At 53.1% G+C, this 21,141-nt stretch overlaps 8 protein-coding genes across 8 annotated transcripts in view; 3 read left to right on the top strand and 5 right to left on the bottom strand.

Moving 5' to 3' along the window:
• P153DRAFT_145876 (uncharacterized protein) overlaps positions 1–4,645 on the bottom strand; it is a 5,094-nt gene extending 449 nt beyond the window's left edge. Inside the window, exons 1-4 of the mRNA XM_033662145.1 lie at positions 4,206–4,645; positions 3,922–4,158; positions 3,392–3,873; positions 6–3,338 (exon numbers count right to left, since the gene is read on the bottom strand). Coding sequence (XP_033518164.1) covers positions 6–3,338; positions 3,392–3,873; positions 3,922–4,158; positions 4,206–4,465 — 4,312 coding nt within the window. The 5' untranslated portion in view covers positions 4,466–4,645. The remainder of the gene's footprint in view (positions 1–5; positions 3,339–3,391; positions 3,874–3,921; positions 4,159–4,205) is intronic.
• A 1,569-nt stretch (positions 4,646–6,214) lies between these two features.
• On the top strand, positions 6,215–7,100 carry P153DRAFT_391186 (uncharacterized protein; the record flags this gene model as incomplete). The annotated part of the gene is made up of 2 exons (XM_033671021.1): positions 6,215–6,620; positions 6,670–7,100. 2 exons carry the CDS (start codon positions 6,215–6,217, stop codon positions 7,098–7,100), a joined length of 837 nt encoding a protein of 278 aa, XP_033518163.1.
• Positions 7,101–7,524: 424 nt separating this feature from the next.
• P153DRAFT_391185 (uncharacterized protein) lies at positions 7,525–8,334 on the bottom strand (the record flags this gene model as incomplete). Its single annotated transcript, XM_033671020.1, has 2 exons — positions 7,525–7,615; positions 7,670–8,334. 2 exons carry the CDS (start codon positions 8,332–8,334, stop codon positions 7,525–7,527), a joined length of 756 nt encoding a protein of 251 aa, XP_033518162.1.
• Positions 8,335–8,517: 183 nt separating this feature from the next.
• P153DRAFT_391184 (uncharacterized protein) lies at positions 8,518–10,032 on the top strand (the record flags this gene model as incomplete). Its single annotated transcript, XM_033671019.1, has 1 exon — positions 8,518–10,032. One exon carries the CDS (start codon positions 8,518–8,520, stop codon positions 10,030–10,032), a length of 1,515 nt encoding a protein of 504 aa, XP_033518161.1.
• A 64-nt stretch (positions 10,033–10,096) lies between these two features.
• P153DRAFT_391183 (uncharacterized protein) lies at positions 10,097–11,251 on the bottom strand (the record flags this gene model as incomplete). The annotated part of the gene is made up of 1 exon (XM_033671018.1): positions 10,097–11,251. The coding sequence occupies one exon, from the start codon at positions 11,249–11,251 to the stop codon at positions 10,097–10,099; it is 1,155 nt and encodes a 384-aa protein (XP_033518160.1).
• Positions 11,252–11,783: 532 nt separating this feature from the next.
• On the top strand, positions 11,784–14,049 carry P153DRAFT_391182 (uncharacterized protein; the record flags this gene model as incomplete). Its single annotated transcript, XM_033671017.1, has 2 exons — positions 11,784–13,087; positions 13,395–14,049. 2 exons carry the CDS (start codon positions 11,784–11,786, stop codon positions 14,047–14,049), a joined length of 1,959 nt encoding a protein of 652 aa, XP_033518159.1.
• Positions 14,050–14,886: 837 nt separating this feature from the next.
• P153DRAFT_371440 (uncharacterized protein) lies at positions 14,887–15,719 on the bottom strand. The gene has a single exon (XM_033669264.1). It carries the CDS (start codon positions 15,281–15,283, stop codon positions 15,116–15,118), a length of 168 nt encoding a protein of 55 aa, XP_033518158.1. The 5' UTR covers positions 15,284–15,719; the 3' UTR covers positions 14,887–15,115.
• Positions 15,720–18,740: 3,021 nt separating this feature from the next.
• Positions 18,741–19,597, bottom strand: P153DRAFT_145773 (uncharacterized protein). The gene has a single exon (XM_033662144.1). It carries the CDS (start codon positions 19,466–19,468, stop codon positions 19,004–19,006), a length of 465 nt encoding a protein of 154 aa, XP_033518157.1. The 5' UTR covers positions 19,469–19,597; the 3' UTR covers positions 18,741–19,003.
• Between the last annotated feature and the right edge of the window lie 1,544 nt (positions 19,598–21,141).

Here is a 21,141-nt window from a genome sequence, read left to right as displayed (position 1 = left end):
CTCACTCAGGTCGACCCCCCGGAAGCCTTGTTGTAATTCATCTGAAGTGTGCTCACTCAAGTCGACCCCCCGGAAGCCTCGCTGTGATTCATGTACAGAGTGGGAAGTCAAGTCCTCCTTGTGAGCGCCTGTACCTAACTCTGAAACCACCTCACCGTCTACACCCTTGGGATCGCCTTTAAGAAAGGTTGAGACTGTGTATACCTCCTCGGTATGACCCCCAGATGTTACCGACTCCTCAAGTATCCGAACATTGTTCTCGGGGAGTGGCAGAGGTGTCGCGTTTCCGATTATCGACGACGGCTCCTTGTGTTTGTTGGTGAAAGTAGAAGATGCTTTTGTAACTGGCCGCACATCTGCTTCTGTTGGCTCGTGAGATGGCGGCACAAACGATGTGCGGGCTGCAGTCGGTGACGGCTGTGAACGAATGCTGTGAGCCCCTCCCTCCGTCAGCGTCACTGGTGTCACTGAGCGTGGCGACGGGGCCGATTTCAGCTCTGACTGTGGCTTGAGAGTGAGAGTGGGAGTGGAATCGTAGACAGGCTTCGAAGACGGCTCAAGTTCAGCGGAGGGCGCGGCAGACTCGGAAGACGGCTTTGGCTCGCAAGCTGGGGTAGGGATCGGCGTCGAAGAAGGTAGTTCAGATTCGTGAGTTGGCGCAATGGTAGGAGTAACCTCATCCTTCACTCTCATCCGAGGCAGCTGTTCTGGATAGTCTGGTGACGCTGATCGCAATGGATCAGAACCTGCCGGATGTGGAGGTGAAAGTTGTGCCTGTTCTGAGTCCTTCAAACCGTTGCTCTGGAGGGATCCTGTGGCATCTGAAAGCCGCTTTCCAGATTGAGAAGCAAGATGGAGCTCAGCCTTGGTGGCTGTGAAAGAGGGAACATAGCTTGCACTACCAGACTCTGTACTCCTAAAGCCGCTGTCCGCAAAATTTGGTCGTGTCAACGGTGTCGGCTGGGACTTGGCCAATGAATGACTCTGTGCTTGTTCCGATCCGTGCTGGGCTTCATCCAAAGGTCTACTGGCAAGATCCCCGCCAGTCATCTCAAGGTGATTGTTCGGCATGTGAGTATGATTGTCTGAGATGTCATGACGAGTTTCCGATTCAGTACGATTATCTCTTGGCTGAATTGTACGACGAACCGTATTGATTGGAGCCTGCAGTTGGAGGGCTGGTAACAGAGAATCTGCCACATCATGTCGTCCTTTTACACGCTCAGCCAGCGGCTGGAAGCTTGCTGTATCTTGCTGAGAAAGCGGGTTGGACTTGGTCTCCGTTGCCGACGAACTCAGATCATGTCGAGCGGATTGAGACTCGCCTGCGGAGATCGTGTCTAGGTCTTGCCTGGGTTGGGGAGTGGGAGTGTCTTTCCCGTTGCGTTGTTTGTGGTCCGGCTTCGTGGATGATGTGGAGTCAAGTTGAGCGGTATCAGATATAGTTGTAGGCATGGTGTCCTCCTTTTGCTTGGATGAGGGGATTGGAATGTTCTGCACTTTGCGTGGGTTGCTCTTGTCCTTGGTCGACGACGTTGGGTCGTGTTGAGCGGATTGAGACTTCCTCGCAGAGATGATATGCTTTCCTTGTTCAGGTGAGGACAAGACCTTGGATGTGGCCTTAAGTGAGTCGGTGAGGTGATCCTTAGGAGCGAGATCTGAGGTAGACTGGAGTTCAGTAGGCGAGATGGCCAGCCCAAGTCCATCGTGTTGGCGATGATTAATAGTTGAGTTGGAAGGATGGCCCTCTTGACGGGTATTCGAGTTCGAAGGGCGACCCTGTTCGTGACTGGTGTCCAAGTGGGAAGGGCGACCCTGTTCGTGACTGGTGTCCAAGTGGGAAGGGCGACCCTGTTCGTGACTGGTGTCCAAGTGGGAAGGGCGATCCTGTTCGTGACTGGTGTCCAAGTGGGAAGGGCGATCCTGTTCGTGATTGGCGTCCAAATGGGAAGGGCGGTCCTCACATTCACGAACCTTTTCATGCTTGTTATCCACCGCAACCACACGATCATGTCCTAAACCGATGTCTGAATCGGAATCACAACCCTTTCCATGAGCAGTGGTCGGATCGGACTGGCGACCTTGGGCACGGCTGGCATTCAAGTTGAATGGACGATCTTGTTTGCGGAGGCTAGTATCGGAATGGAAGTCATCGTCTTCTCCATGACCGATGTCCAGGTGAGTCGAACTCGGTCCAGAGACGGGATCTACCGGCCAGCTGCCGGGCACCTGGTCAGCGTCGAATACATGTTTCGGCGATGTCGTAACGCGTTCTTTGTCGAAATTACCATTGGCTCGTCCATTAGTACTGTGGTGGCGTCCTCGGTTGGTACTGCGATCACTCGCTCCAGTGCTCCGTGCATGGTCAGACTCTGGTTGTGGTTGTGGTGGCGCTATCGAACGCTGCATGACTAGATTCTCCAGAACTCCGGCCTCCACCTGCTTCCTCAACGCCTCAACCTCTCTGGCTCTAAGGAACTTTTCCTCGTCCAGCTGCTCAGACAACCTCTGTCTCTTCTCCTCCGCTTGTGTTATTTCCCGCCAATGGTTGGACTTGATGACCTCGATTTTTGAGTCTCGGCGAGTTGTCTCGGCTTGTTGGTTCCGGAGCAGGTCCTGTTGAGTTTGCAACTGGGCCTGGTAAGCCTGCAGCTGCGCCTGATACTGTGAACAAGTCAACGCCAGCTGTGCAGACGCAGACGCAAGCTGTGACTGGAGGAGCTGGTTAGTAGAGCGCAACTCGAGACAGATGTCTTGATAGTTTACAAGCTCGCGCGCTTCTGAACCAGTCTGGGAAGCATGTCCAAGCTGGGGCGCTGGTTGGGAAGATGACTGCAGGAGACTGATTTGGTTCTTCGAAGCACTGATAGTGTGCTTTTGACTGGCAATGACGGCATTTCGTTCCGCAATTGTGCGCCTCAACCGCGAGAGTGTGGCTTCATGTTCGGCCGTGGTATGTTTGTGATTGGGCTTTGCTATTGGTGACATCACTGCCCTTTCTTTTCCCTTGGAAAGAGTGATATCGTCCTCGCTTCCAGAGTCGTAGTTTCGTCTTCGACGCTTATTTCGCTTGACATGACTCGGCCCTGAAGATCCTGGAGGAGACGACTGGCCCTGGGGAGTCACGTATGCAGGCGGCATAACGTTCCGAAGTGACGAATCAGTGTTGGATGACTTAGGCTTGCTGCCATTGGGACTGGAGATCATCCCACTAACAACTGAAAAAGCCGCAGCAGGCAATCGGGCCAACATTCGCGCTCGAGTGGATCGAGGTTCACTAATCCGGTGATCGGGAGCGCGGGAGATTGTGCCCGGTTCTGGTGTACGAGTATCAAGTGCTTCAAGCGAAAGAGTTAGTGCACGGTATTGAACGCTGCGGGTCCGGACTTACTGCTCGAGAGTGCGGCAGGGGTCTTGGAGAAGCGCTGCGACAACGATTCATCTCTTTGCCCAGGAGGCGGTTGCGACAAAGCACGTTCTTGAATCGACGTAGGAGCATCAGTGCTGTTCCCGTGGACTGCCTGTAAGCTAGCAGATGCTCCAAATGGATCAAACGTCTCTGTCCGGGTGACAGTCTTGGAGGTACCGCGGATCTTCGAGGCATCTGTCGTCGCAGAATCAACTGATCCAGCGCTAGACCCAGGTCCCTCAGGCAGCTCGTCATCCCCTTTTGCCTTGACAAACACTGAATTTGTCATGGGTAGACCGGTCTCGATGGAAACGCGGATGCTCGAATCTGTGACATCGGTCATGTCGTCGTCGTTGCTGCCGGTGTCATGTTGTAGCGTGCCGGGATGTTGTCTCGTGGAAGGTCTGTTGGAACCGTACAAGACCATGTTGCGAATAGCAGGCTTAAGTCCATCAACGAGATCACTGCTCGAATGGATTAGTACCAGTCAATGCAAGCTATCGTCAACTTACGTTGGCGCATCTTCAGCAATGCTGGGGAGCCTGGCTCTCTTCGAACTGCTGGGGAATGAGCCATTGTTAGCTTGGGATGATGTTCTCTTCTTTTGGATGGGCGGTAGCTTCCTGGACGGCACTGCAGTTTGGGTTAGGTTGACCGGATAGGTACTGCTTTCTCCCAGCCTTGTTGATTTGGCAGATGTTTGAGGAGGGGGTGAGCATGACATGGACGCCGCCGATGAAGCAGTTGCCCTGCTATGGTCAGCGTGCATCTGAAAACAGAAATAAGACAGTCAAACTTTGTAGGAGCTTTTCGTGTTGTCCGTTGTGTAGTGGCAATAGGGTTCGGGTCAGGTGGTACTGGAATGACGCGCTTTGCGATTGATTGTGAAGCTGTCGGAGTCTTGCTACTAGACCGTCTTGAAGGCATGGACATGCCTGGAGTAGACTCCTGGCCTGAGAGGCGCGGACTGCTGCGTGGACCGCGTTGTCCAGACAGACGAGGACTACTACGTGAGCCACGATTGTTCTGGCTGGAGAAGCGAGATGCGGAAGACATTGTGAAGGTGTTGGACAATGGACAATGCGTGATAGATGCTAGTTGTAAGCAGTGCAGCAACCTGTGTAGTCAAAGCGTGCAAGTATTTGGATGCGGGGAGTAAAGAAGTTGGTGTAGACGGAAAAGCTAACAAAGATGCAAAAGTCAATGAAAACCGACGACTTATTCGCGATAGGACGAGAAGAACGTGAGTCGTGAAGAGTTTGGAATAAACTTCATCACAGTGGGAGGTGCTTCTACCGCAGATCTGGGCTTCTCCATGCCTGCTCGCTCGTACTAGGACCTGTTTCATGTTGCTCACGATGCGGAACATGCAATGTACGCGGGCTGCCGCCGGGTTCCTACGGGAAGGAGGCCGCATCAAGGGATATATTCGCTGTTCTTGATATCGAACAACGTCATAATGAATGTAGGCTGAGCGACACGGTGGCTACCCATCAGCCTGGAACTTGGACGTTGTACGAGGAAGACGTACAATGTGGTGTAAGTGGGGTGGCGTCGCGCACTCAGGAGGCCGCGCTCTCGAAGCAACCGAGCTGACTCACCAAGCGCCGAATTTTAGCGCCCTCTTCAAAATCACAATGCAACTCGCACCACTCCTACACTGCCCCCTTCTTCATGCATCTTCCCATCTCCTTCCCAATGCTGCATCCTCTCTCCCTATCAACCTCAAGCCACTACGCAAACCCGCATCCCCAATCACCCTAGCCCTGCATGCACACGCATCCATTAATGGCCAAAAACTGTCCCAAGCTCTCACCGCAAGGCCGAATTTAAAACGAAACGACTACTGCATCTTACCGTTTTTCTCTCAACACATCTATCAGCATGCTGATTGTTTGCCATTTGCGCCGCCAGGATGGAAAACAGACACGCTGATGCATGTACGCGTTTTCGTGCCCTGCTGTCAAGAATTCACCGCCGCTTCTTGCTATTGTGATGGCTATTGCGATGGATATTCAGCAGGAGTACAACGGATGTGGGGAGGCTGCGTCAACCCGTGCGTGGAGGCCGGGATCTTGCGAGGCGAGGCGGGACGGAGATCGGGGGTAAGGATGCGTATTTGCTGCGTTTACAGGTTACACAGTGCGTGGTTGGCTTATTTTGCGCGTGCTTTCCTCCGTCTCTTCGCCTGTAAGAAGTGGATCTTTGTGCAGATTCTGTCTACGCAGCTAAGCTAAGCTGGAAACCCACCCAGCGATGGAAAGACAGACAGAGTAAATAGTTCCCACTAAGGAGATAGTGTTGACACATGGATTACGAACAATCGACCAAAAGCTGTGGTAGCGAATTGTCGACCGAAAGCCAGAGGAAACGCCGAGAAACGCAAGGCTCTGAATGGTCGAACGGATTGCTGCTGTACTACTCAGTCGGTCAACGGACTCAGTTTATGAGGGTTACACAGTGCGCCGGCGCGTGCCGGTGCGTCGCCTTCCCTCTTTCCTTCCCTTCCCCGTAGGATATGACATTTCGCGCGGGCGATCGCTGGAGGCGGACAAACAGCGTGGGTGAAGGACGAGTGAGGGTAACACCATGCAGCGCCGTCTGCCGTGGGTCGACGCTTGCGCTTCCCCGAAGCACTTCAGCGGTAAGTTGCAACGTGTTGGATGAGGACAAACACAATTTACAGGGTGAATAGGATTCCCATCTATATACTTATCTCTTGATAGTTTCGCCCAAAATTACATGCCCTTCATCATTTCAAGCTCTTCATTTACATCTACAACACCACATCACCCGACAAACCCAATGCCTCCTCCTCCTACCGCCGCCATGGAAATGCGACCTTCTACCCTTCTCCCCCCTCGTGCTGACCGTACTCTTATACTGCGGATCCTGCTACTCATTTTTCTCCCCCCACTAACATACTATGCTATGCCTCCCCTCCTACTCAAGCTCCTGCACCCACCGATGTCCTACACGTCTCTTCTCGCGCCTACTATCCTGCTCGTCGCCGTGCTGCTCGTTGCAAAACTCATTACTCCACTTGGTCTCCCACTTGGTGCTACGTTCAGATTTCTATACAGCGCCTTGACCAAGCTATGCACATACCTAATTGGCACGCCGCCGCACATTCTCCTCGAAGAGCGCGGCCGGGTCGTCGAGCACCGCGTCCGAACCCTCGACCACGCCGTCAACGCGCTGCAGATCGAAGGTTTGTTTTCCGTGCCCCCAATTGCAACCACAAGTCTAATACGCCCCAGAAACAAGTCGGAATGCAGACCTCCGTATCTCCCTAGCGCGCCGCCTTCTTCCACACGGCGGCCGTCTTCTTCCACACGGCGTCCGTACCAACCGCCCGACACTTGAGCACCGGCGCCTCGCCATTGAGCTAGCAAACACACGGCAGGCGCTTGCAGACGCGCGGGAGGAGTTATTCAGTCTGCAGGGCGTGGCGCGCGGGATACAGACAGCGATTACAAGGCATGTAGTTAGGAGTGCAGTTGGAGATGCAGGGAGACTGATGGGGAGGTTGGAGAGGAAGGGGGAGGGGGGCGCAGGCGCTGTTGGGAATTTCGCGGAGAGGGTATACAGGGCAAGAGATGGGATTAGGGTGGCTGGGCAACAACTTGGGGTGGGAGAAGACGAATGGAAGGAACTGCTTAGGGATCGGTGGGACAGGAGGAGTGAGTGAGAAAGTAGTTGGCAGCTGGAAGGGCGGGATAAGATGAAGACACTTGTATGAGTATTACTGCCGGGCTGTATAGAATATACAAGTATTTGGTAATGATTTAGTCCTGTGCTTTGATTGGTTTTGTGAAGCTTGGTCGGAATTAGGTCTGGTCTTGATGCGCCGGTGATGATGCGACAGTGATGATGCGACAGTGATGATGCGACAGTGATGATGCGACGCGCTTATATAATCACACCCAAGTGGTGATGCGACAGGCACGTGAGTCGTGATGCGATGCTCGTGTGAGTGGTAATGCACCGCGAATTTCATTGTAAATGCGACAAAAAACTGCGACGATAAGAAGCCTGACTTTAACCAAGTAATATACACTGCCTACAACGACCAACTATCGCCCAATCCTTCCCAAACCCCAATCTCAACGCCGTTACCACCCCCAAAGCAGCGTCTGCAGCACAGGCAGCGCCCCAACCCCGACTGCTACGCCCGCAGCACACAGCACAAGCACAAGCAACGATCTACATAGCCACACACATTAGCTCAACTCTCTTACAACAACCTTGCAAACTTACTCGCTCGCAACCTCGTGAACAGCTCTCTTCAACTTGTCCCTCTCCTCTACCAACCTACTCTTCACAAACTGCTCGTCAAACACAAAGAGGGCCGAATCCAAATCCCCCTGTCTAGGCGCTGTGCTGAGTGTCTCGGCGATGCCGCGCAACACAACACAAGCCACAACGCCACTCTCTGACGCATGAACCTGCGGCACACCGGAGCAGATGTTATAGTCGATGGTCTGGCCTTTGTTGCCATCTGCGTGCCTAAGTATGCGCCGGCTGACGGCGGCAGCCAGCGACGAATTCCAGCCCGTTTCGCACTGCTGGCCGGTCTCCGGGTGCATGAAGGCGATGCGCGTGTCGTAGAGCATGCCCAAGAAGGTGTGTGTGTTGGGCTGGCGGTGGATGAGCAGCACGCTCCATCTGCGATCGGCTTTGTGCTGGAGTGGCATGGCGAGGTGGGTCCAGGTTGGGGGCAGGCTGCGGATGAGGTGTGCAGCGGCAGTGGGCGTGCTGTTCAGCAGGGTGTTTTGGGCCGAAGGCGGGAGGAGTATGGTGGGCGGTGGCAGTGTGTAGAGGGCGGGGAGATGGTGCTGCGTTGTGAAGGATAGGATGCCTGGGGTCAGTGGGGCGGGGTGCGTGAGCGATGCTCTGTCTGCGCGGGTAAGGGGTGGATCCATGGTTGGGGTGTGGATGGGGGCGTGATGGGGGCGTGATGGAGGTAATGGCTGGTGTTGGGTTCTTCGGCGCGATGAAGCTGTGTAACGTCGGGGCGTGTCTGGTGGAACAAACAGACACGCGTAAACATGGATCTGCGTGCCGACACTTTCCCATCTCTTCTACGCGTGTCCTTCTGAACCAATATGGCGCGGCGACAGCAACGCGCACCAGCACGGAAAGCAGACACCAAACGCCCCTCTCACGACGGTGAAGCCATGGCTGCACCAGGACAGAAACGCCGCCGCGTGACCAGCGCAACGTCCATGGCCGACGACGTCGAAATGTCCTTGGACAACACTGACGGCAGCGGCGACGGCGACATGGATGTGGACAACAGCAGCAAAGAAACGTCCTTGGATCACACTGACAGCAATGGCGCCGACTGGGAAGCCCGTGTCTGGGCTGGCGCGCAACTTCAAGCCCTGGAGACGGCCATCGAAGCCGCGCCCTCCAACGCAGCCATCGTACACTTTGGCGAGTTCCTGCGCATGCGGCTGGTGGGTGCCGAGACGGAAGCGGATGGTGATGTTGATGGCGACGGCGACGGCGATGGCGATGGCGATAGCGACGACGACATGGACATGGAGAACAGCAGCAGCAGGGACTCGCGCGTGCTCGCGCGTCGTCTCGCCATCATCCATCGCGGCATGCGCCCCAGCCACGCACTCCCATCTGCATCGCCGCCAGCGCCAGCGCCGCCAACGCGAACACGGACCAAATCACACAGCACGCCCAACTCGACGCAGCGCTTTTTCGCCCGCCTCAGCACCCCGCTCACCCCGGCCCAGCTCCTGCAACTCCAGCAGCTGACCACGACCCTCAGGCAGGACGTAAGCACAGGCTCGTGTTTCGACCTGGACTTCCACGTGCCTAACCACAATTGCACCGACGACTCAGAACCGCTGCAGTTCCTGCTGCTGGACACGCTGCAGTTGGACTCGACGTCACTGCGGGCCCGCGTCGTGCAGGTGTTGCTGGGCTTGTTTTGGTTCGAGCTCGGCCAGACCTTCAAGCCTGGGACGGGGGCCAGTCTGGCGCACTGGGATGAGGGGACTTGGGCGAAGTTCTATCGCGTCGTTGTCCCCGCGCATCGGCGGGCTGATGTCACTACTCCTGCTGGCGTTGATGTCACTGATGTTGGTGTCACTGCTTCTACTAGCGTTGATGTCAGTGATGTTGAAGAGGAAGCCAAGGATGGATTGGTCGTCCCCCTGACCCTCGTCAAAGACACCATCCAGCGGTACCGCATCTTCGGACACCGTCTGCACCAGCTCCGCACCAACCTTTCGCCTGGCTGCATCTTGCTACTGATCCACGGCCTGGATATCGATGCCGTGAATGTGTGCTACTCGTGGTCCACCCAGCATGCTGCCGAGTTTTATGAACGCGTGAAAAGTGCGCAGGAGCTGTGGGGATCGGGGCGCGACTTGGATGGCCTGGTGGCCAGCCTGGGCGAGCTGTTTGCCGACAAGTATGGGTTGATCGCGGCGTGGGAGGGTGTGGCTGGGAAGAAGGCGGGGAAGAAGGCGGTGAAGAAGGCGGGAAAGAAGGGAGGGAAGAAGAAGATGGAGGGGGGGTTGGTCGAGGGGGAGTTGGTCGAGGGGAGGGGTTCAGGCATGCTGAGGGCGCTCGCAGAGACGGAGGAGAGTGGTGAGTAGGTAGAGGCAATACAACCCCCTCTTTCATTCCGCCTTGGATCTATCGACACTCTATCTATCCTGCCTACATAAGCTCAACCCACAGATTCTCTACCAAGGCCACAACCGTTACCGGGCTAACCGCCCACATACTCTGCACCCCCAGCACCTCATTCCTAGCCCACGTCCACCACGAGCCCCTTCCCACTTTCTTCTTCTCTACCTTCCCCTTTTTCTTGCGCTGCACCCTTGGCGCCAAACCACTACACTCCCTCCCCTCCAAAAGATCCTCCATCCCTCTCCCCGCCCCATCCAACTTGCGCTGCCACGCGCCCATCTGCCGATACGTTTTCATAACTTGGGACTTGATCTCGGAAGTCTCCAGCAGTAGTTTGTTCAAGATGTTCCTCTGGAGCGTCGAGCCATCCTCTGCAATCGACTTCCTGCGGGTAAGAAACTCATCATCCGCGCCGAAGCGATGCTCCATTTCCGCGCGCCATGCTAGGTCGCCGCCCGGGCTAGTGTACAGCGAGCGCGCCGCTTGTTGCATAACGTCTGCCTGGATGTAGACGTTTACTAGGCTGGCGCGGATAGTGGTTGGCGTAGACGTCGTGATGAGGTTGCGAAAGCGGAGGGAGCCGGTAAGCGAGGCAATGCCGTGGGTCGCCGTGTGGAGCACTCGGCATGTGTCTGTCTGGAGCACTTTGTCGGCATACGCGCCGGTCCACCATAGTACGTTCATGAGTCGGATTTCCCACCACGGCAGCGCGTCCATAGTGCGGGCGAGGTCTATTGTGCCATACTGCACCGCGGCGTTGATGGCGTGTACGCGCGTGGTGTGCGTTTCCATCTGTGCGATTGTCTCGTTCAGCGCTTCTTCGAGGTCGTGCTGCCAGAAGTTGAACTTCTGCATTTCGAAGAGCAGGAGCGGCGACCAGTTGTCGGGTAGGAGGTTGCTTGTCAAATTCAGGTGGTTCTTCATCCGCTGCTGGAGCGTTGAGTCGAGCGAGGTTGTGACATCTGACAACATGTGTAGTGTATTGCCGTCCTCGGCTGCGAGGAGGAAGAAATTGTGCGACAAGGTTGAGTTGTAGGTGTTGAACGGATCAGTGTTGTGCGGCATCTTCCATTGGATGAAAGTGCCCTGTAAGAAGAGGAATATGAGGACGAGGAGAAGGCATCTCGTGCACCACCAGATGCTCTGGAGGAGGCGTCTCACGGATGGTGGGAGTGGCGGCATGTCGATGGTGAGGTTGACGAATGTTGATATTGGAGGTTGATGTTGAGGCAGATGGATGCCGACCGATGAGCAAGCTGATCAAAATATGGGTGGGTATAATACCGGTAATGGAAAGGTAAAATACCCCAAGGCGGTCAGCCGGCTAGTTTGCGGCCATGATTTCACCTACAAATGCTGCAATGCATTCACTCCGATGGCTCGCATGGTTTGGCTAGGGTGCGACTAGAACCCGGGCGTACAACGTTTGTTTTTGAGTATAGCGCAGAACCGATGCGGATCCCGGCAGCATCATCAAATAAAGCCTCCCTCTGATCGTGACAAACATAGAGTGGCATTGTGCAAACTGGCGAGGTTACACAACGCCTGTGGGGTAAAACAATGTAGCATATTTCTCCTTTGTTGTCCTTTTACAGAAACGTCGGTCATGGTTCATATGTATCTGCAACACATTCTCAGTGATTGAACTCAGTTATACACTTCTTTTGGCGCATCACCTTTCAAGGCATCCTTCAGTTCATATCGCCAGCCCAGCATGGAGACAGGTCGGCAAGTCGAAGGCAGAATCCAGCAGCAATTGCACGACGAGTGGGTGGAGGAAGAGAAATCCGCAGCTAGACGGTCCTGGCTTCACGGCTACGGAATCGGCCGCGCATGGTCGATTCCGTTCGACAGAGGCCAAGAAGAAGAGTACGCGCGACGATGGCCAGCCGACGACAGTACCGAGTCGGATAGTACCGAGTCGGATAGTACCGAGTCAGACAGCAACGAAGGATCAGACGACGGCGACGAGCCCATTCCAGCCAACGACACCCTTTACAACTGGCTCATCCTCCTCTGGTTCCTCCTCGTCTCCCTCCTCTTCATAGCATGCAACCTCCGCGACTACGCGAACATGCCGCCGCCAACCCTACTGCAAGGCTGGTCCCCTGACTGCGCCCCCGTCTGGCTGCACGCCACATCCCCTGACCGCATGCTTGCGGGCTACGACCGGCGCTACCCCGACGTCACCCCGCCCTTTGCGCTCGTCCATCAGCGTTACAAAGCAAGCCAGCGCTGTTGGCACGCTGACCGCAACAGGAAGCACACTGCTAACGCGCTGCACGTTGTGCTCCCCACGGCCAACGGACGGGAATACGTCGACAACGAGAACAATCTCGCCATCACGCGGCGTCTCGACCACGCCTTGTCTATGCTGACAGACTGCCGTGGATTCCCCTGCAAGGGCATCTTCAGCTCGGAGGCGTCTTTCGAGCGGTGGGACTGGCTTGCTCGGCCGGACGATAATCTCCCCGTGCAAGGCACGAGTTGCACGCGTTGTCGTCTGCGCGACGCCGTCAAGCAAGTCCTGCACGCTGCCATCGACCCCAGTTTCACTGACACCTACATGGCCGCGTATCCCAAGACATGGGCGGACCTCGAATCATACTGCCCATGTGACCTGTCCACGGCATGGGCGGCGCTTGTGCAATTCCACGCCCACGTCCCACAGCCCTTCGCCATTCACCCCTTCTACACGAGCCGCGACTCGAGTCTCTACGCACACAACGACCCGTATAGCTGGTACCTGTGGCTGCGGGGCAACAGCTTCTTCTGGCCCTGGCGACGCACGAATATAAACGAGCTGAGCGACGACGAATTTATGTCTCTTCATGTTGCCGGATACTGGGATGCATTTATGCCTCGCATGGCCGGGCGGAGGGACGTTGGTGGGAGAGAGGTGAGGCGGCAGCGCGGCGTTGCCCTGTCAAGGGGGATGAAGCGGATGATCGAGGAAGAGTGTGGCCGGTATCCTCCGAGGAAGGGGGATGATTTGGGGAGGGAGGACTGCTTTGACATGTATGAGGACATGTGATGCGTTGGTGGGGAAGTGGGTGGAGATGGGTGTATAGTACAAGTTACGTCGTGGCATAGTCTGCCGCGGAGTTGGTGAGATTTGATTGGGTGTCTAAGCCCACGAGGGGTTTCATGATGCAATCTAGAATAGCAGCAAATGATGCAGGAACCACTGAATGATAAGTTTAGACATGTTATTTTATTTCATTTTGTTTCCTTTTCTTTCGTTCCGGTGTCGAGGTCGGTCGGTACAAAGGGTAGAAGATGCACGTCAAACTGCCAAGCTATCGAGCAAACATGCTCGACACAGCATATTTGCCCACGCCACACTCCCATCTTCAGTTCCCCTCCATACATCTAGCCCGACTCCACTCATCCTGCTCATCTCCATTGCTCCAGCTTATCTCCATCCATCCAACCCAAACCTTCCGCGCAAAGCAACCTACCATGACGTCCCCCTCGTCTTTACAAGCCATCCTCACCGTCCTCGCCCTGACAGCAATCTACATTTTTTTGACATAACCCACTATCAAAACAACACCTTCACGCTACGCGCCGCACGGACAGCACTCCTCCGCCTCATTGGCATCCCCTGGCTCCCTATCCTCGTGCTCGAGCCGTTAGGCGCCGCAGTCGCGCATCGCAAGGTGTTGGGCGTTGTGGTGGTGTGTATATGGAGCGTAGCGGTGGCGGGCGCGCTGGTGTGGATTCCGCGCACGGTGGACTGGGATCTCGGTTTCGATTCGGAAGAGGTGGGAGTTGAGCCGGTGAAGACGACGACAACGACGACGATGACGACGATGATGACGATGAAGACAGCGATGTGGGTGCCCGAGAGGGAGGACCTGAGTTCTGTGGTAGGGACGGTGGTGCAGATGAGTGCGCCTGTGACGTCGGCGGAGGGGTGGTCGAATGATGGCGAGGACGAGGAGGGACGCTTGAATGACGGGGCTGACGGAGGTTGAGTGTTCGAGCCTTTGTGGGAACGTGATGGGGGAGAACGAAAAGGATTGTAGTCTTGAGTCTTTGCGGGAACGTGGTGTGGTTGTAGTGGAAGATGTGAGTGCTGTCTTGTGGCACATTTGACGGATGGTCGATGTGGGGGATAGCGATAGCGAGAAGGGCTGTTGAGACATACATGCAGCTCTGGGTGTCTTCTCGTTTGGCATTTCCCCTGTATGTATCTCTTCGTTCAGCATATCTTTGGATAGCCCAATTCATTATGTGTGTGCAGCTGTTCCATTATGCATTCATGGTTTTAGTGATGCTCATATTCACAGTACTTGACGCGTTGAGGTCCAGCTGTGGAGTGCGGTGCGTGTTCATGATCGAGTCACCAAACCATCTCCTCGGACGCTCTTCACTCGACTATGCACTTGCTGCACTAAACTCGGCACACACAGCAGGGCGTAGGAGATACTGATGTGTGATTCCTCATCTGGCTGCTGTGGCGCACGACGGATTTTGCGTGTTCGTCGCGATTGTTCGGAGGTGAATTGCTTCGGCGGCAGCAGGGTAGTCACATCGAGTGAGCTGGTGGAGCTGATGCGTTACACACTAGATTGTGTACATGTACACTACAACTATTGTTCCTTGCCGTGCAACTTCACAATGCGAGAAAATGCACAGAAAAGAGGGTGCACATGTAGGTAGTGATGCAATAGAAAGTGGGTTGACGATAGGCGCGTGAGTGGTTTGGCGAGGCAACACGCGGGGCATCTGCGTCAAGCTGACAAATGCTGCACTAATCACTTGGTGAGCTCGATCGCGAACTCAACAACCAACACAGATATCTCCGCTATGCTCTGCGCAAGCTCACTTTCGCTGCGTTCTGTAGACCTATCCAGCATATGTTGCCTAAACACCCTCAAGTAACTCGGCGTCAACGGTGCAGTCCCCGCATGCCATGAACACACCTCGCCACTCTGTTCGGACTCGCAACGGGCCGAGTCCTATCAACGCCCGTGATCGAGTCGCAACGTAGAAAATTGTGAGGGAGACATGTCCAGCCTGTATCCACATAAGCGCATTTTACAGCATGAGACTTCTTAGGTCAACCTCGGACATGTTCAACGCACCCAAGGATCTACCCTCTTCTCTATATCTCACCAGCGCTGTACTTACTTTGGTACGAATTGCGTTCTGCGCATCCTTGAGTAGAGGCTTGATAATCCTTCTTACGTCATCTTTTCCAACCATGTCGCTCCGCATACAGGGATCCTTCAGAACAGGATACCTGACAGTTACGCCATAGATAATGCCTGCAATTACAAAGGGCGACAGCGGTTCCGCAAGTGTTTCGGCGCATTGAAGACACTTCTTTCCGTTGTATTTAGGAGTTTATGAGTTGACATGTTTCTGTAAGCCGCTCACCTGCACACATTATATTTAATACACTTCGTACGACGCATGAATTAAAAAGAGATAATTGTGCAGCTCAGCCGCATTAATCGTTCGTTCTGCTTATCTCGGCCAACAGCAATATGCCAAGCCCTCTCACACCCCCAGAACTCTCCAACAAAACAGAACTCGACGCTGAGAAAATCCAACACTTTAGATTATATTATCTGAGTAGAGCACTGATTATGACTTTTAGGCTATTCTTACTGCATGACATTTAACGATAACATGAAGTTTACTATTAGAATTTGTATGTTGTCGCTATAATCAACAGGTTGGTTACTTGAGTTTATGTGCCTGTAGGACGTAGGGATGCATTATTAGCGTTATGCGCGCGGCTGCGCCAAAAAGGCGCGAATACCCTGTGTAGAGAAACGCGGGTGGCTTGCGGCTTCCACCGCCAACCTGTTTCCTCTTTATTAAGCTTAACCCCCTCTTTGTTAATCATTAATTCCTCTTCTTCTGCCAATTACCTCTTTCTTCAATTTATAAAAGTTATGCAGGATGCAACAGCATTTTAACTCCAATGAGACTGTTTATTCAAGTGGGCATTACCATGAACAACATGAACACCACGCTACGGATGGGGTTCATGTACGCATCGCATCCCCAACACCCGCGCTCTCTTCCACCTGACATATCAACCTCACCTTACCTTCTTTAACAGATCGCTCCCCTGACCGCTCTCTTCTTCCACTCAAATTTCATCCGATTCCGCACGACTGTCTTCCGCCCGATTCGCACACTACAAACCAGGTTGGTTTCGTATATAAGAACGTAACGACACGCCGCAATACAAAAGGAGGCCAGGCTTGGCATTGCCGTAAACGATCGTGGTGCATTGTGCTCAGTCAGTTTTGGGAATAGTGGGTTGATGAGAAGAGATGGTAAGGCGTAGACTTGGGGTAAACGACAGTAATGAAGATGATGCAAGATACCAAAGAGCATAAAAGTTACATGGATCAAACTACATCGTCACAAGGAAGCTCGGGTCGAATGCGCTGTTGAACGGGTTTCATGCTCTTGCTCAACGCTTCTGCGGATTACAAGTTTGCAGTTATTAACCCACAAACAGCTTCGACCGAGACTGGCAGATATTACCTACAATTGGTCATCCAGCCGTCTATTCAGCCGTTCAGTCAGAGCAATGGGAGGTAGAATCCGGCCCCCGTCTGTGTTCGTGGTATCGAAACACCGGGCAACGCGCGCGTAGAAAGTCGAAGAGAGATCGAGGTTCTCGCAGAATATACGACTTCGATCGACTTCAAATGCAAGAGGTCAGTCGTATCTGTCTAACGTCCGGATGACTGGGGCAGACTTGCTGAACTGTGTAATAGGGGCCTTTATAACTCCCGACGCATGTTTATGCTCTGGAACCAAGCACGCATAGCCTGCAAACGAGTATACTACGAAAAGATCTTGCGCAACGGCCAGTTTGAGCAGGCGTTCCGAGTGCTCTCTGGTCAGCACGGAAATACCATCAACGATCCTGCGCTCTCCTGTATAGGTTCAACTGTATACCGTCTCACGTTTGTCACGGCAGGTACGGTAGGCGGCGTCCGTTCATGTGGAAGGAGAGGTGATAGCAGCATAAACATCTTACGTAAGACAGGATCTGGGCCGTCGGTCGTCTTTGCGAGGTGTCGATCTCGAGATGACCCAGCAGTGTTTTCGCTCGCCACGATTATCCATTGAAAGTCATCGTTCTCCCCACCCCATGACTGTAGTCAGGTGCTACGATCCACCTTCTTTCCCTAACACACTGTAACTCTGTACACCAAGAACATTGACCAGTTAGTATAAAAGTGCAGGTTCTAGCACATACTACTCAAACTATCTAGAAGCTGTAGAAGCTTGCTACGACCTCGCAGCCATCGCCGTAAACTTTTCCTTTTACCTACTTTGACATTTCCTTGCATTCTCTGCACTAGTATGACATGAACCACTATATAAACCTGGTGAACATATGTGCTGTTAGTACCAATGATTATTACCTTAGACATCTCCCCCAACTATGCGGAATTTGCTACCACTTCTAGTCTACTCGTTCTCACGTCCCCGCACCTTCCCAAAACGACAAGTATTGCTATGTTTATATTCATGCCATCAATGAGTAATTTCAAAGACATCAATCATGGAGTTTACTATGACCTCCTATTCGCCCTTTGCCCTTTCTGAGGTTTCTGTAGTTTTCATTCTCTCCGGTCTGCACAATGCGCACGAGAACACCTGTTAGAAGCTATTCAACTCCTTTCTTTTTCCATTTCATCGAAACTCCCCAACAGGCGATGCGTACTAAAACTCAGAATGAAGATCCATGTACCGCCCATGCGAGAGGGACAGAATGTTTGCTTCCAACGAGATCTACGTTGATACGTGTCCTGCGCCTTGTTCTTCTGTTTCATCACGCCTTCATGATAGGAACAGTTGTCATGAGCTGTTGCACGGGCTATTGCTTCACGATGGGACTAGCCAAATGTTGAGTATTGATGATTGGGTCATCTCCGCGTTGTCAAGATGTTTGGAACATTCAGAATAGTCGGCTGAACGGACTGGGAAGTCACTAAGCTTGTGGTCACAGGGTAGCGATACGAAGCAGCAGGTGATAAGGCCAAGCAACGAAGGTTGAATCGTTGGCTGGATGGGGAGGCAAAGGAAGGAGTTCACCAGGATGTTTGTCTTAATAGGGTTTTACTTCACCAGACGGTTCGGGTCGCAATGAAGACTGTCACTGAGCAATATGGCTAATTGACATCTCAAGATTATATCGCATTGTCCAGATCGAGAGGTTCCAATTCATGTTATCTATCTGAATAGGCACTGGATGCAGTACTGTCGATTGGCGTATTCTCTAAGAAGATGAAGTGCTCGGGGAGTCGAGCCTATATTGAGCTTAAGCTGGAAGAGACAGTGTTGATAGAAGAATCGTCAGTGACTGATCTTGGATGGAACACAAGATCGGCTCGCAATGCAAGACGGCGCTGTCTTCCTGCATCAGTCTTGACCTCGCCTAAAGGACAATCAGGTGATTGAGTTCACAGGTTCAGATGGCTGCAAAATTTTTATTTATTCACAGCTGGGGACACGCATCTATCAACCAGCAAGCGCAGGCGTAGTTCTAAGCACCGAGACGTAGGTGTCCTGACCTTTTGAAAATGACGCTAGTGGGAAACGAGCTAGCGGGATAAGGCAATGGGCTGAGAGATTGTCAGGGGTTTCGTGTACGTAGGTACTATGTATCGTTTTGTGATTTGGTGTGAGTGTTGGCTGATCCTCGGGGGGTTAGAAGCGGGAATGCAGTGGAAGCATAGCGTCGCATGATCACAACGTAACTAACATGAGAATGCTCAAATCGAGTAACCAGATAAAGGGGGATTCCCAGTCTTGACTATTATCTAGAGCGCCAGTGGTTCGGCGGTATGTGTGTGTGGTTATAAGGCTCCATAGAAGTGCAAGTCACTGGCTTACAACTAGACGAGAAATAGTAAATTAAGAAAGTTTCTTCTTAGCGCGATGAGGCTACTGTAGCAGGACATGAGTAATGGGGACAAAGAAGAATACTTCATTCCTGACTATATGAGCATTGCGAAAGAAGATGACTGTTACGTTGCAATGTGAGGGCGCGACGACATACAGGTCGGGATGCAGAGAGTAAGGGCAACGACAAAAGCCGTGGCGACATCGACAACGCGTACATAATGAAACCAAGGGTAAGAGATAGAAGAGCGGGATACACCGTAAATATAAGGGATCAATACACAAGGGGAGAAAGTGCCAGATCACAATGCAGTCGGCGGCAGTAAGGAAATGTACTGGGGTGCCGGTCAGCCTGCGAAATTCGTGCAGGCTGGGTTTAGCCACAAGGTTTTGATTTGATTCCTTCGTGTCATCTCGCGTTGCCAAATCCTTTGAGGCGAAGATCACCCGATAGCGTGATGCTGATATCATGATGCACCATGCCCTTGCCCCATGCGCCGGATGCATAAGATGACGATAGAAAGGGCTTGAGTTCGCGGCACATGAGATGAGGTCATGGCCTTGTTTCCATAGGTACAACTGGGGCACACGATGATTTTCCCAATCATGTGGTGTGGGCCCGAGCACTTAGTATGCCGAATGTCATGTAGTTGGGAAAATCATACTATGCCCCGGTAGTAGGCTAGAGGCACTGGAAGAAATATACTGGGAATATGCCACAACCTCAACAGGCTGTTGAGGCATATGATCGTGACGTCGGGCCAGTTCATAGTAGAATGGAGAATGTCAGGAGTCGGATGTCAGCGTGAAAGGACTGAGATCGTAGCCATAATTCAGTAAGCAAGGGGATGGAGCTTGGTGCGTAGGCTAAGACCTCAACGAATGGTTGATGCATTGGGTGATTGGTTGAGTCACGCCCCAAGTTGCTAGAGAATGCATAGATATTTATGAACCAATCAGGTCGAGATGGTCCCCAAGTTGGGATGCAATCTCCACACCGATCTTGCAGCTGCCCCACCCTGTGGGGCTACCACCTAATTCCGATCACTACCTGCAACCTACGCCGCATTGAACTAATCATCACTTCAAATACACTGACTACTTGCATCTCTGTCAAGAGAAACGCACTACAAGCTTCCAACCTCATCCTCCCCGCCGCGACGACACGATGGCTGACGGCACGACGGCCACGACTACCTATATTGTCGCTGCGTCATTACTTTATATACTGCAAGTTAATAGACAGCTTTCTGTCGAAAACGGATAGGCGCTGTTGGAGCGATAAGCGCGTTTGGTACTGGCGAGGGTCACCAACCACGGCGCCGCCACGGCATTTCTGGCGTCGCCTGGCTGGGTGTCTGACAATTCAGTGATGCGTAGCTTATCTAGCAATGCACGCCGAACTGCTCTGAACTATCCGCCACGACTTCACGGGAAGAGACTCACGTACAATTGACCGTGCCATCTCAATTCGAATACCGGGCAGCGGCTAGATTCGCAAGGTAGAGGGTGCGCTGCCATATCAGGCCACGAAAATGGGATAACATCCCACAATGGAAAACGACTATTGAAGAAGGTGTGGCGATTGCTCAAAACGTCATACCTGATTGAGAGGTTCTATACTCGCTAGTCTGCGCGCGCTCGAATGTTCGTGACGAAATCCATATCCCCCAATGTATATTAACTTGGTGTTTACCCTTCGGTCAATCGTATACAGAGACATCCTGGTATCGAACAAGCTACCCGGCTGCAGATGCATCTTGATCTGGCCGTTATTCTTCGCTTCCAAAAGCCCTCAGCCAAAGTTGCCCTAGTTCTTGCCGCTCATCACAAGCCAAGCGATGGCGGGCCGTCGTAACGGCTCAACAAGAACTACAAGATTGATGACGTTCTCCGGACGCCGCAAATTCTCCATCACATAATGACCCACGACGAAGACAGGAACAACTATGACGATGGGTATACTAATGACAGTACTGGAGAAACCCCCATTGGCAGCGACGACGAAGAACTGATTAATACTAACACAGAATGAAGTGACGCCATCACCTCTCTGTCCGAGAGTCCAGTACCACTTTCGATCCTATTGGTCCCGCTGTTCCAACCCCGTTCGTAACTCCTCGCAACGTCCGATTTAACGCATTGGACTGCCATGGACACCCTGACAAAGGTCTTTGTCG

The sequence above is a fragment of the Dothidotthia symphoricarpi genome, assembly GCF_010015815.1.
Source record: "Dothidotthia symphoricarpi CBS 119687 unplaced genomic scaffold P153scaffold_26, whole genome shotgun sequence".
Lineage (NCBI taxonomy): Eukaryota > Fungi > Ascomycota > Dothideomycetes > Pleosporales > Dothidotthiaceae > Dothidotthia > Dothidotthia symphoricarpi.
This window is presented reverse-complemented; position numbering and strand designations above follow the sequence as displayed.

What these genes read in the sequence shown, in the direction of transcription:
- P153DRAFT_371440 (XM_033669264.1), bottom strand. Translation starts at nt 15,283, where the DNA reads ATGGTTGGAAAAGATGACGTAAGAAGGATTATCAAGCCTCTACTCAAG.
- P153DRAFT_145773 (XM_033662144.1), bottom strand. Translation starts at nt 19,468, where the DNA reads ATGCATCCGGCGCATGGGGCAAGGGCATGGTGCATCATGATATCAGCA.